This window comes from Astatotilapia calliptera, chromosome 4, assembly GCF_900246225.1.
Source record: "Astatotilapia calliptera chromosome 4, fAstCal1.2, whole genome shotgun sequence".
NCBI classification, from domain to species: domain Eukaryota; kingdom Metazoa; phylum Chordata; class Actinopteri; order Cichliformes; family Cichlidae; genus Astatotilapia; species Astatotilapia calliptera.
This window is the reverse complement of record NC_039305.1, coordinates 20041409-20056968: the sequence shown is the minus strand read 5'-3', so window position 1 is coordinate 20056968 and position 15560 is coordinate 20041409. Positions and strand designations below refer to the sequence as shown.

At 39.8% G+C, this 15560-nt stretch overlaps 1 protein-coding gene across 1 annotated transcript; it reads left to right on the top strand.

Annotated features, from left to right (window-relative positions):
• kcnj12b (potassium inwardly rectifying channel subfamily J member 12b) lies at window positions 1-10873 on the top strand. Its single transcript, XM_026165385.1, has 2 exons — window positions 1-552; window positions 4682-10873. The coding sequence occupies exon 2, from the start codon at window positions 4778-4780 to the stop codon at window positions 6059-6061; it is 1284 nt and encodes a 427-aa protein (XP_026021170.1). The 5' UTR covers window positions 1-552; window positions 4682-4777; the 3' UTR covers window positions 6062-10873.
• Window positions 10874-15560: the final 4687 nt, after the last annotated feature.

Sequence of the window (15560 nt, the reverse complement as noted above, 5' to 3'; positions counted from 1 at the left end):
ATTGGAGCTGAGCAGTGAGCAATAGTTCACTAGATGTGGGATACAGAGTGGGATCTGCAGCAGAACGAGATCAGATAGCAGATATACTCAGAAAGTGTGAGACACGTGGAAGAAGAGAGACTGTCGACTCTCCCAAGACTCTAAAATAAGCTGCGAAGAATTGACTTTTTTGATTGGACTGGACTCAACAGGCCACGTGACCACTACATTCATTTGATTTGGGATGACTGCCATCAAGGTGCCGTTCGGTTTTTGAAGATCACAATTACAACTTCCCTGCTTCACGAAAACCATTTTGTTATTTCTGGTCTGTTCCCAATCAACTGGATATCAATCCGGGGGTGACCCTGGAGTATTTTAGAGCACGAGTGATTGCTCTCCTCATTCAGTGGAGAAAGAGATGAAGACACTCTGTGGCTATTTACTTTTCTACCTCAGGAGGATAGAAGAAGAGAAGAACTGAAGGAAGCCAATCATGAAGCAGCTTGGCTAAAAAGCTTGGAGATTTGGAAGAAAAGGAAAGTTGGAAATCAGCGTTTTCTTGCGAATAAGGTAAGCCGCTTGCCTCTTGCTGCTGTTTTCGGTGAAAACAGTTTCTGCTGTGATAAATGCCAGCAGATAAAAAGACTCATCGCTGCTCCTGAGTTAAGATCACAGCCCAGCAGGCAGAGTGTGGCTCCTGAGAGAGCCAAGGAGCAGTCGCACAAATAATTAGATATTAATATCCCTTGGACACTCAACATCCTGCTTCCTAGCAACTAGACCTTCGAGAAACACTCACTCACAGGGGAAATATGGTCAGATTTGTTATTATAAGTGTCATCCTTGATCCTGAACTTTAAGCTCTAACAAATACATCCCTTCTTGACTTCTGTGTGGTCTGTTATATGTACTGGGTATTAATGTCTAACTACCCATGGTGTGGTCAGCTTCTATTTTTAACTTTTGTTTTTTAATGCATCTTTTATACCCTTATCCTATTTATCACCTGACAAGCCTCCTGTAATGTTCTCAGACATACCAAAGAGAGTCCAAACAACATAAAGCATGATAAAAATATCTGAAAGTAAGCAGGACACAGCTTGTGCAAACCTGTAGTTGAGGTGTTTTCCACTGAATCTCTTCTGTTTCCAGGGCAGTGATGTGACTGCCTCCTATTTAAGGGCTCTTTGAATTCAGATTATTTAAGGTACAACAGACCAGAATGCAGCCACATCATTCAATTCAGTGGAAACCAAAAAATAAATAAAATTAGTAATAATAATAATAATAATAATAATAATAATAATATTTCCTAGATGTTTCTAGAAGTCTCTCTACTCAACAATTTGGGCATTTACGTGGGCAGTTATTTTAAAGCAATACCTTAAAATAACTTTACCTTCAGTAGTCACCAGGACATTGGAAAAGCACAATCAAATGCACAAAAATTCATAATCATCATTTAAATTTGATGAAAACTGCTTCACAAGTTAGCTGACTCTGACAGCAAAAAGAGATTTAAAAACATATTTTACCTCCGTGGAATTTATATTCCTAACATCATCTTTTACGTCACATAAGTTTGCATTCAGGGTTTCTCTGATCATGGCTCACACAACACAGTAACACATTTTTGTATATTAACGTGAAAAACGAAACAATCACCAAGTCAGCAAGATGATGTTAGCATTTAGCTCCAAGCCCTGCCTTGCATAGCCGAGTCTTGAGTTTAATAAAATTGTGCCGGTGGTATAGTCTTAAAATTACATCATGATATGGCAAGAATATTTACAATAACAATATTTCTGACAATAGAAAAACATGGTGGTTGCAGCCTTCTTTTCCAATGAGCTACTTTCAATAGATTTAGGCAGCAGCAGTAGCATTATATAGTGTACTAGTAGTAAAACATCATAAATCAAATGCAAGCATAAAAGTAGCCTAGGTGGTGTTTCCCCATGAAATTTAAAGTAAAGGTGTAAAATAACTGTTTAACACTTTGTCGCACAAGAATGAAAAACATTTTCTACCTGGGATGTTTAATCTTGGGTTGAGGTTTTTGACCAGCTGCCTAAACTCCTGCTGTTCCATTGTGCCACCGTTTGCTCTTCCTGTCACATGGAAAGCAGCTAGCATTGCTAGGTTGAGTTGTTTGTTTACATTTGGGTCGCACTAGAATCTCGTCCTTCACAACCTGGTTGCACTCTACAGCACATTTTTTAGCATTGAGTGGTGAAACGAGTTTGTTATTTCCATCTTGACTAAAAACAATGTTCTTTTTCTGCTTACTTTACAAAGCACAGACACGTCCGGGCTTGTTGCATTGTTGTTCACACTGGGGAGTGTAAACTGATGACACAGCTATAACAATAATGTCGCAATGTAACATTTTAATATCACATAAAACCTTACACCAGTCTTATGGCAAACAATTCGATGTGACACAGACCTAATCACAGGTGCAGCTACGCTTTAGCCACATGTAAAAGAAGCGCAGAGGCTTTTACCTTTTCAGTGTGCTCTCAAAACATGCATTTTAATAGGTGTTTTTTAATACACATATATATTTTTGTGTTTTTTAGCCTTTATAGGACAGTAGGCATAAGATAAGAAAACTAAAACAAAGAAAATGTGGTTAACAGCGTCGGAGCAAATTCAAACCCAGGCCTCAACATTAGCTTTACTGTATATGAGTTACCTGTTCAAACCAGTAACCTATTTCAGATACCTCAGAACTTGAAGTTAAAACTCAGGAGTGACGTCACTCATGAGTTAGCACCTTCCAGAAAAAGTGAGGGCAAACAGGATTTGTTTTGGTTTTTAGCTAAGCCATTCAGTTATCACTAGCAATACAGTATAATACTTATTTTGTGCACACATTCATGAATAAAGCCTGATCAGTGCTCTGTGTATGGCTTATTTAGTGAGTGAAAAATACACAACAGTAGCAGAAGAGATGCTACTGGTTACGTTCAGTGCCGCCATCTTGGCTTGCTAATTCGGGGTATGTTGGTCTGTTCCGACTCTCCGAGTGGGAAATCCGAGTTGAGGAGGTGTTCCATAAAAAAAATTACATCTGGAAACTCAGAATTTCCGACTTCTAAATAATTAAGGAACCTACACCATGTTGGCCATTATTAAAAACAAGATGTCAGCTGCAGATTTGGCCAGAGCGTGCGCGCCCTGTTTCAAAACAACAGAGAATCTTTTTTTAAAAATCTACCAGTCTGCAAATTTTCATGCTCTCTTCAGATTTTTTTTTTAACTAATCAAACAAAACTTTGCACAAATGTTGTCAAACATACAGCGATGATTCATATCTATATATTTTTTTCTATTATAATCTATTCCACTATAAATCCTTACTTTGTATATATTATGTTCATTTTATCATCCCCCTGTGAATGCTGTGTTGTGTTCTCCATTTCCGTTTGGTTCAAGTGTCCAGCTAAACGTACACCGCCCGAACATAAATTAACAGTCACCAAAATTTTTGTCCACAGCAGAATTTTGTTTAAGTCAGCACCAAATATGAAATGAAAACTCTCTACAGTTATTACATTTTGGGTAAAACATTTCAAAAAATGAGGTGTGGGTAGATCATTCCAACACATTTACTCATTTTGTTGAAAAGAAACTTTTATATGCACCTTTGCATGCATATTGCGCAACTGAAGGTGTAATACAGTTAAGAAAATAAGAGAGCAAAGATTATTTTTAACACTGAATCACAGTAAGTTGAAGGGTTTTTCGTTGGTTGGGAAGGAGGTGCAATGTCATACAAAAGCTTCGTAAAACTTTGCTTTGAAAATCTACTTTCTGCATGCTGTAAAACATTATTACTTAGTCCAACACACATGTGAAAAAAGGGTTTACTCCACATAAAGTGCACCTTTTCAGAAAGAAAAATCCCATTAAGTGCCTGAAGTGATGCCATTGATTTCTGCCATCAAACCATTTCTATCTCCATGGCACCCGCTGTTCTGCCCCATCTTTTTCAGCCCATATTACTTTTCAGTTCAGCCTCACAAGGGAATCACACAGCCTCATCACTGTACTCCAGTGACTCTAATAGTTTTGCCAGCTGGAAGAAACAGAAGACACGTCACATAAAATGGCAGGGCATTGGATTAGCTGGCTATTTCTGTACCTTGTTGAACAGTGAAACATTCATTGTATATGCCGCAGAATTTCTGACAGAAGAGGTGGAATGAAAGCAAAGCAGAGTTGTTGTTTTTTTAATTGGATACCATTAAAAATCTTTTATCTATTAAATGTCTGTTTTATTTTACTTCAGCAACATATAAGCAACTTAAAAAAAACCCTGAAGATGATAATTTTAGCTACGTGGAGAGCTGAACCGAAATCAGCAGTGACACATTTATAAGTGTAGACGTGCTTTGGTGGAGAAAGAAATGTAATATCTGTAATGTGGATGGCAGAAGACATCAAAATGAATAGAGAAAAATTAATGCAATCATGCCAAAGGTACTTCAGGAAGGGGAAATTGAAGTAGAAAAGAGCATCATTTTCACTGGGCTTGACTAATGAATCTGATACACAATGCTGATAACCATGTGACCTTCTGAAGCTGTATGATTATCTCAGTTCTTTGCTTAAATGAAGGAAAATACAATTCTCTTTGTTTCCCTATTATTTGATGTTGTGTATTAATATTCTGCCTGTGTTTCCTTTACAGCGACCTTCACAGTGCTGGGCACTTCCCCTGAGCCTGGTCAGTTTTGTATGAGCCAGGCTGATAGCGTGAAGCCCTGTGGCTGTGCACCACTGAGGCATGAGTGTGGGAAGAGCCCACCACCACCACCACAGCTTCTTGTCCTGTGAAGAAGAAGGCTTTAGACTGAGCACTATGCCTGCTGTGGGCAGTTTTGGCAATGGAAAGATCCACACACGACGCAAACAGCACAGCCGGTTTGTCGGCAAGACCGGCCAATGCAACATCCATTTCACAAACATGGATGAGAAGTCACAGCGGTACATATCTGACATTTTCACTACTTGCGTGGACATCCGCTGGCGATACATGTTCCTGCTGTTCAGCTTGGTGTTTGTGGTGTCCTGGTTAATGTTTGGCTTTGCATTCTGGGTCATTGGCCTGCTCCATGGTGACATGGACAATCAAGGAAGGGACGAGAGTTTTGTTCCTTGTGTCATGAACGTTCACACCTTTGTGGCAGCCTTCCTGTTCTCCGTTGAGACCCAAACAACCATTGGGTACGGAGCTCGCTTTGTCACAGAGGAATGCCCAGCAGCTGTCTTCATGGTGGTCTTTCAGTCTATTATGGGGTGCATCATTGATGCCTTTATGATTGGCGCCATCATGGCAAAGATGGCAAGGCCCAAAAAGCGTGCAGAGACGCTACTTTTCAGCCACAATGCAGTAATCGCTATGCGCGATGGGAAGCTGTGCCTCATGTTCAGAGTTGCAAACCTAAGGAAGAGCCACATCGTGGAAGCTCACGTGAGAGCCCAGCTGGTGAAGCCCCGCTACACAGAGGAAGGCGAGTACATCCCCCTGGATCAGATCGACATGAACGTCGGATACGACAAAGGCACGGACCGCCTGTTTCTGGTTGCCCCGCTCACCGTCATACACGAAATTGATGAAGAAAGTCCACTCTTTGGCATCAGCAAACAAGATCTCGAAGCAGCCGACTTTGAGATAGTAATTATACTTGAAGGGCTGGTGGAGGCCACAGCCATGACGACGCAAGCACGCAGCTCATACCTGCCCTCGGAGATCTTGTGGGGTCACCGCTTTGAGCCCGTCATTTTCGAGGAGAAGAACCAGTACAGGATAGATTACGCCTACTTTCACAAAACATTTGAAGTACCATCCACCCCTAGGTGCAGCGCCAAAGACATGGAGGAGAGAAAATTCCCAACATCTGCCGCCAACTCTTTCTGCTATGAGAATGAGCTGGCCTTCATCAGCAGGGATGAGGAGGATGAGGGAGACATGGAGAAAGAGCAGGACAGAGAGTGTCCATCTGAGTTAGTGAATGAGTCGTCATTTACCGAACACGAAACGCCCTCTCGTAGAGAATCTGAGATTTAACCTTTGATGCTTGTTTTGAACATCGCCACATGAAGTGACCTATGACTGTCATCCTGCTGATATGAGGACACCGCTGAGGCAGGTGGAGGACCAGCAGTACAGAGTAGTGAAGCTCGTCCGTGGACGTTTCAGGCTCTCCAGAGATGATCACTGAGTTTTATGGAAAAACAGCTGTCATGTTACAATTGCAGTTCCTAGTAATAAAATGCATGACAATAGCATAGTTTTGTATAAATATTTTGAGAAATGTTTCCCAGTCATGGCGGGACTATCTGTAGGTTCCTCAAATTTGCAGCGAGGTGTGCAGTGAACTTGACTGAACTTGAAGTTATTGTTTAGGAAACTAAACCTGGAGAATACTTCTCCGAGCTCAACTGATAAAAACTAAAGTGCAAATCAAAAGTGGATGAGAGACAGATTTTCATTCTAAGCAAACGTAACACTTCTTTGAATGACAACAACATTAAATGCTCTTCATTAAACACCGTTAGCGACTGACTTGGCTGGTTGGCACAAATGCAGTTATGAGCACAAGAAAAGGTAGAGTTATACATATTTCTATCACAAAGGGGAAACAAATGATGTCACATCATTTGTAAGTTTTGTATATAGCAGGGAAAACTATTCATCTCTGTTTATTTCAGCCAGTGACAAATGTTGGATCTTAAATTTACATTTGAATTACTTGCATTTACTAGAAACTCAGTGGCATTACGAGTAGGAGTGAGACAAAATATGGATAAGGCAATATCTTGTATAGCTCTCCTGTACAGCTTGTTACATTGCTGGAAATTATGATAATCTTGGAGCTCCAAACTGTTTCCCCTGCTAGTTTGATTTACCCGGGACACCAAGTCATGACACTTCATAGTGTGTATTAAATTAAATTTATTGCAAGAAGCTTACACAGAGAAAGTGGTGCTAGACAGCAGGGGAACGAGTGGGATAATTAATTGAATTTAGAAATGTTTATAAAATCAATTATTCTTGTTATGTACTATATATTACAATATTGACACATAGAAACAAACTAACACCACATTACAGTGAATAAACACATGATTCCTTTTCCCTTTTTGGTTGTTTTCCTTTCTGCGCAGAACTGTTTTACTATGTATTAAGTATTCCAAGTATGCTGTAACCTGATATCACTTGTTTTCATTGCTAATATACCATTGAAGAACTAGTTTGCTCACTTCTGTTGGTAACTATTACTATCATTGTCAAACTTTCCACTGCTACTGCACACATTATGCAGTTTACTCTCATAATAGAAGCTCCAAACAAAGGCTCCTTAATTAGAGACAGTTCCCGATAAACAGGATCAGCTTTTCCAGGTTGGGACTATCGGTTTTGTCTGGCTAATGATTTTAACTGCTCTGCCTAGCTGCTTAATCAAGGTATTGTTAGTTTCGCGATCTGACTGAAAAGGCTGTGTCCAGCTGACTTTGTGAAGTCTTTAAAACAAGAAAAGGGTTCTTAAATATAGAAATTCTTGTGACTATCATGATACAAAGACTAAGGCTAAAAGCCTCAAGCCCAAAACGTGCACTCTCACAAGTTGCAGAACCAGTGCATAAAACCTTCTAATAAAGAAAGTGCATTGATCTTGTACATAAATAGGTATTTGTAACACTCAAATTCTAGGTCTGAGCAAAAGCCATCTATGAGAAAAAAGATCACTTCAGGGAATTATTAGACAAACACTTGAATCAGAATGAAACAATCCCAGCTACAGTATTTTGTGCTTAAAAGTTGGGGGGTGGGAGGGACAGAGTCCAACTTGCAAAATGGATACAAAACACAGTCCTGAATGCTTGAAAATAAGGCAACTGGACTCCTCTAAGCTCCTGAGAACATTTTGCCTATCACCCAAGAGGCTTCTTCAGTTTTAAAACAAGTGGTGGAGAATCTCAGGTATCTAACCCCTAGTATGGCTGTGCCCTTGGGAGTGGTCCTGTGGAAAGTATTAATCACAGTTATCCTGCTAGATCAACGACCACCCCATCCTCAGCAAGCCAGAGAAAAAGAAAAAAAGTATGCAGCATTGTTTGCTCTGTGGAGTATAAGTAGACTAGAGTGGAAGCACAATCAAATATACCTGCTTTCAATTAACCCAACAAAAGCACAGTCGTTGCCTCGTAGCAATTGTAAAAACACACAGACCCACAAATCCACTCCAAAATCAGCGCCGATGCCCCACAACAACTGTGGAGGTAGATTATAGTGCAGAACAGCCCATGTCCCCTATCACAGATTTCACTCCTCCATATAACTATGATAAGAAAAAGTACCGGTAGAAGTTCTTTTGTTGAGGAAACGTGGCATAGCTTATAAACTACGATCAAGACAGAGATTATATTTTTATCAGTGGGCCTTTTGTATCCTCCACAGATTAAAAATGCAGAGAAAAGGCTTTTACAATCAGTATTACAGTAAATGTTGCAACTATAGCTTGGCTGGTGATGAAACTAGACCATGGAAAATGAACCACAGATATGCTAACATGCTAACATTAGCTTACAATGGATTTGATCTGAGCACGTCCTTTATTATCTTCTGCTAAACCAGGGACTGCACAAAAAAGATCATTTCTTTGGATGTTTGAACCCTGTAATAATGTAAAGTAAGCATGTTTGCTAGGTTTACCTAGATAACTTCACCTGGTGTTACTACCAAGGTCAGCAATGTTTCAGACATGCTTTGCTCACTTACAGCCCCTGAGCTACGATTGTACATTTCGCAGTTTGAGTCAGAACTTAGAAAACTCTCATTGGAAATAAATCTGTCCGTTCTTCTCAGAGGCAACAGACTATGAAAATAAAAATAAAACCGCCCACTCTTCTCCTTATAAATGTTATCCTGCAAATCAAAATGTCAACTTGAGCTGTGTGGATGTGAAAAAATATATTTAGAAATAAGCAAAGACTAATAAGATCTAACGACTCACTGGTTAAAAAAAACAAAACAAAACAAAACTTGAAAGTTAATTTTGGAGGGACCCCATTGGCAACAGAAGAGTCTAATTAAAGTCATCTGAAATGAAGCACTGTGCCATATGTGACCCATGGGACACAGAGTGGGCTAATACTGTGGCACATCTGAGCCCTTTATGAGGACAAATCCAAAAGGGGATGCCTGACACAACAACTATGTTTATATAAAGTCTGTTGATTCATAGAGTCTCAGATCAGAGGGGATTTTCAGAAGATATGTCATATTTTTTTCTGCAAAACAGGTATTTAGAGTAAAATCAGAACATTTTAATATTCACAATCAGTGCAAGCTAATCAAATCTTGTGCAAGATACCTTGAACTGTTTATTCATTGAGATTAATGAATGTGAAAAAAAGCTAAGCAAAGCAAAGTGACCCTGAGCGTCCCAGTTTTACTCTGACCTGCTCATCTGGTGGAAGACTACATGCAGGGCTAAAAAATAAGACATGATAACAGCCACTGAACAGATGCACTTTATTAATTTTTGTTCTGCTATTTAATCTATTTTTAACAGTCTGATGCTTTTCCTGAGGAGGAAATACTGTCTTAATCTTCCTTTTCGTCTTAATAAGAATAATAGGTCAGACTGTGTTTTATCTCAGGAGAGACAAATTAGTTTCCCCTCCATATTCATCAAACCAAAAACTCCATGTGGGTTAACTTAGGCGTCTAACTGCCATTTCAGCACATTCCAACACATTTGTATATCTCTATATATTGCTGACTCGCGCTGAAACTATCAGAATAGGTTTGCTCTAGAAAACGAATGTTGGTTCAAATGCACCAAGAGTTTGATCAAAGAGTTTTTCCATGTAAAACAGCAAAAAGTTTAATATATCTGTCAGTGTATTGTAAATACATTTTTTGCTTCTGATCTGTCAGGCTGAATGCTCATAATTATAGACAGAGAGATATATACACTCACTAGCCAGCTGTCCAGCTCTCTTAATCAAATGTCTCATCAGCCAATCACATTGCAGCCACTGGGGAAGAAAAGAACATAGCACGGTTGTTGATGTTGGTATGAGTCTTTCAGAAACTGCTCATCTACTGAGATCTTCCCACACAACAGAAGAAAATATTCAATGAGCTCCCTGAAAAAACGCTCTATTGATGGTAGAGGTCAGAAGAGAATGGCCAGACCGCTTCAAGGAAAGCATCATATAATCATTTGTTACACCCAAAGTATGCAGAAGAGCATCTCCAAATGCAAAACACGTGAAATCTTATAGCAGATGGGCTAAAGCAGCACAACGCCAGACTAGGTGCCGCTCCTGTCAGCTAAGAACAGGAAACCGAGGCTACAGATTGCACAGACTCACCACAATTAGACAGTGGAAGATTGGAAAAAGGTTATCTGGTCTTGTAATGTCAGAATCTGGCATGAACAGCATGAAAGCATGGATCCATCCTGCCTTGTTTGAACCATTCAATCAGGTGTTGATGGTCTAATGTTTCGGGTGATCTTCTGGTGGCAGGTGAACACACTGTTTACCTAATAAAATGGGGGGTGAGTGTAAGTTGGCACACGGTTTTATAAAAGTAAGGGATTGGAATTTTTAGTGTCTTGAGAAATAAATAAACTGGAAATACTCTTTTTGCCTAAAGGATTGAAATGACATCTAATGAACTGAACATCTCTGACCTCATTTTGCTCTTTTCCACTAAATGCATTTGAAGCCACACTTTTTTTGTTTCCTTGCAGAGTTTCGTTTGTTGTGTGAGACAACACCTTAAAAGTGGGAGATGCACTAAAAAAAAGAAGAAAAAAGAAAGACTCCTCCTCTCATTACCACAATAAAATTGTCTGATAAAGCCAAGCTTTCCTTCTTTTTTTACCCCTTTGTGGTAGTCAGACACTAACGACATGAATAATCCTACAATAAGCATCTGATGAGTGCGTATGGTGTAGCATGACTGAGGAAAGTAAGTGAGCCGTTTGATAAGCAGAAAGGAATGGACTTTGATTTATGGCTGTGATTTGGTTTGAGGGTATCTGGTTGGGGTCAGAGGTTTCTTCTTTCGCTCTTATGCAACCAATCAGTCACGTCTTTGCATACACACACGCAAGACTTGGCAGTTCTTTTGGATTTCGCTGCCCTGTAACCTTGAGCACTTGTAGAGGGATCACATGCACATATACTCACACCACAGAAATCTAATGTAGAGCCTTCGTCACTGTTCCTGCTGTTGTTTAACAGGTTATTTTCACTCTCTTTAGCTCTCTTTCACAGTCACAGAAAGTCTCCACTGATAGAAAACACTCCACATTTGGTTAAAATGTGCAAATATTTTATTGCCCCTATGTGCTGGTGGTACCTCTGTCTAATCGTAATTCTACCCAGATCTACTTTTACTCAATTACCAGCTAATGTGACCTGGCATATCAGTGAGGCTGTGAGAAATATTAAACTCGTGGCAAACTGTTCTGTGTATAATTACATTTGACTTTCATGCTATTAGTGCCAAATGAAAGCACAATCTCTTACTTTTATCCGCCTGTATCCTCTGAGATGTGCTGTTTGTGATGGAAGGAGCACTGAGAATAAACCTGGGATCCTTCCCACCCACTCTGCACTGTTGTGGAGGATGAGAAGCCGTTGAGGGTCAGTCTTCAAACATGCAGAGTGGGTTGCTGAAAGGCAAATTCAGCCTTAATTGGACCAGCTCTATTCTTTACTTCAGCTCCTAGAAGGAGGTGGAGTGTGGAAAAAAGAAAATAACATGATGCAGCACTAACAGCTGCATTTCCGTTCCTCAAGCAATAACTCCGGACATTTTAGACCTAGATTATATTCTATAAAATCACGCATAGAGTTCAATTTGCGGAACTTACTAAACGCTGCAAACTCATTGTTTCTGGAGCTTTTGGTCAAGAAACAAACAAACAAAATAAAACTTAACCCCAAAATATGACACACTCTCTCTGTGCAAGAACATATATGGCATGGGTGCTTCTTAACACTTTGCTTCCTGTTCCTGTGTGTTCTATCTGTTGTTAAAATGCAACACATTGTTTTTAAAAAAGGTTAAATGTTACGAGACAGTATTTGAAACACGTTTAAAAAAGGCAAAAAACCCAGAAGGATTGCTAATTTTGCTAATAAGCCAAAAAGTGCCAAAAAGTCAAACCACTGCCACAGCTGCTATACCCCCTTACAAAATGCCCAGTGTAGATGAGTTAGTGAAACAACTAGTCTTATTGTGTCTTGTGATACAACATACCCCCTCTATACTGCTCAAGGGTGTAACCATCGATATCCTTGCATCTGTCCATTGCCAACTATTACATCTTGCACAAATCCAGCCGACTCGTCCAGCTTTCTGCACACTCTGTTCAACGTCTGTATACTCGTCACCACACCATGTCTATGTGCTAAATAGTATTTTGAGTTTAATCTCAAAACGGACAAATTCTTAAAAAAAAATTCTTCTATGTGGCCCTTTTAGAGAAGACAAAAATAGCACTGTTGTTGCCTCCTCATTTCAGTTTAGTGGAGTTGAAAATGTTTAGGACAGGTTCAATAACAAAAACAGCCTGGAGCTTAACGTAGCTCCCATGTCGTTAATCATCACTTCAGAAAAACCTTAAAAGTTGATTTGAGGTCTCTGCATTTAGATCCTAGTTCAGCTTGATATAAATCCTAGTTAGCCAACGTTCATGTCCTAATAATCAGGCTCTGGGTAATGAGTCTTCACGTTGATAACGAAACCATTAAAGCTCTCGCTGGCCTTCCAGTGTCACTTCTAACCAAGACTGAACATGTCACGGAAACCAGCGTCTTCTTGCTATTATTATATTATATTGCAGCTTTTCCTTCCATTAACAGCAACACCGAGCAGCTAAGGCGGCGTCATGCTATTCTTTTGAGGGGTGTGAGCAGCTTAAAGGTTAGAGTAGTGCACTCGTGAACGTAACATAGCTGGTAAGAAAAACACCACCCTGTCTGGGAAAGACTGTGGGAGGAAATCAGGGCGTTTTTGACTGCAGTGTAAACTATGATCAAATTCTAATAGAGGCTGTGCTAAAGAAGCCTGCTTGGATATCATTATGTAATAAAGAAAAGGGGGAAAAATCTAAAATGTGAGAAATGTGACTGTACACAACAGGTGCAACCACACTGACCTGTCAGGAAACTCAAGCTACAGTTTGCACAGGCTCACCAAAATTGGGATACAAAAGTTTGGAAAAAATGTCACCTGGTCTGATGAGTTTTGTAAGAATTTAAGTAGCGTGAAAGCAGGGACCCATTCTGCCTTGTAGTTGAATCCATCTTCTAATGGCTGCTTCCAGTAAGATTTACCACAAATCAACTCAAACTGGTTTTGGTGAGTTCACAGTCACCAGATCTCAATCCAGCAGAGCATCTTTAGCATGTGATGGAACAAGAGAGTCACATCATGGACGTGCAGACAACAAGTCTGCAGCAGCTGTGTGATGCTGTCATGTCAACGTGACATAGACCAAATTTTTGAGGCAAGTTTCCAGCACCTTATTGAATCTATGGCATGAAGAATGGAGGCAGTTCTGCTGACCAAACGAGATCCAACTAAGTTTAACAAGGTGTAACTAATAAAATGGCCAGTGAGTATATGTATACTTTCCTTCCTTCCACTGATTTTATTGCTAATTGTTGTTTTTAATAGTTGGGGAAACAAAAGCATTTAAACGGGCAGCACGGTGGTTAACACTGTTGTCGCACAGCAAGAAGGTGCTGAGTTCAATGCCACCATCAGGTCTTTCTGTGTGGAGTTTGCATGTTCTCCCAGTGTTTGCGTGGGTTCTCCGGCTTCCTCCCACCGTCCAAAGACATGCAGTTTGTGGGGATAGATTAATTGATGAATCCAAATTGCCCATAGGTGTGAAAGTGAGCGCGAATGATGATCTGTCTCTGTGTGTTGGCCCTGCGACAGACTGGGATAGGCTCCAGCACCCCCTGTGACCCTGAAAAGGATAAGCAGAAGCGAATGGAAATGTTTAAACCAGTCTTTATCAAAACCATGATTATAATCAATAAAATTTTATACTGTCTTTTTTTAAATTCAGGCAACCAAACAAGTTATGCTGAGAACTGACAGAGGTCCAACCTAACCCTGTAACCAAGTCTCGACCCTAAAACATCTCTTGTTGCTAAAATGAAGACGAAAACTGTTGTTGCATGATTCAGCAAACATCCCCAGCAGGTTTAAACACAACTGAACCACATTCAGCATTAAGTGTTAACACACAGCCAAGGTTTGTATCAGTGAAACATACTACGGTTTTCAGTCTGGTCATCTGTGTCTGTCTCGCAGAGGTAACTTTGCTCATGGAGATGTTTACCCTCCAGCTGAGCACATCACTCAGTAGTACTTGCTGCTCCAGCCTCGATTCCTGCAGACATACAGTATTTGATTACAGCACGGAGCTGATTGGATTACAGGAGGCACTGACTCAAATACCGACAGCAAACATGGAGCAACTGGAGCGCTTCCTTCTGGGAATGAACGAGCAGAGGGACACCGACTGCTCAGTGCACACTGAGGTCAGGCTGGCTGAGACCTGCTGCTAAAGTCGAACACTGTCACCATCCAACAGCTATGAAACAATCATCCCATTAATCTCATTTGATGCACATGGTTGTTTGGTTATGTTAAAAAAAAAACAACAGTTTTTCTTAACCTGAAAAATTTGACCTGCAGTATCGACTCTTTTTTGAATGAGTATTTGGGTGAGTTTTATACACTGTATGCACCCACCGTTTAATGTAAACGTTACTTATCCTCATGTTAGTTAGTAGTTCATTTGGTTGGCCTCTGCTTTGAAAGAAACTTCACCCTCAGCCTCCACCTTTGCTCAAATCAGGGAGGATGGGTGCAGCACACATGTAACTGAAGAAAACAAAGAAAAACAATCATGAATGCTCCTTAATTATCCCTCAACCCATATAAACCAATCATCTAGAATACAGTGCAGTGTGATTTTGTGTATTAAAACAAATTTACCAAAAATTAATCATCAATCATCAATCCTGCATTTTCAGTGTGTTATATCTCATAAACGATACAACAGACTTTGACTCTTTGATGAGGAACTTCTTTGCTGCCCTCCTGTGGCTTCTTAATCTTTCTACACACAGGGATACTGTTTGTGCTGTGCAGTCATGTTGTGTAAAATATAATTGTAAGTGACCGACTCGAGGAGACTTTCCTAAAAATACAATAAAACATAGCTTTAAATGAATGAATTTTCTGCATTAGTAGTTTTATTTATTTTTTACCAAACTATAAATGTTCCCATTTAGGGAAATGTCCATAATGTAGTAGGAGAAAATTACCAGGAAATTTTCTTCTTTTTAACTTTATTGATTTTTAATTTTTTTTGCAGTGAATCCAAAGCAGTTATTTACTTTTGTCAGCGATCATGTTGGTTAAAAAATAAAATAAATCTTCTCTGCAGCATCTGTGTTGTTTTAACAAGCACATGAATACACGAGCAAGTAGCACAAAACAAAGGAGGCGG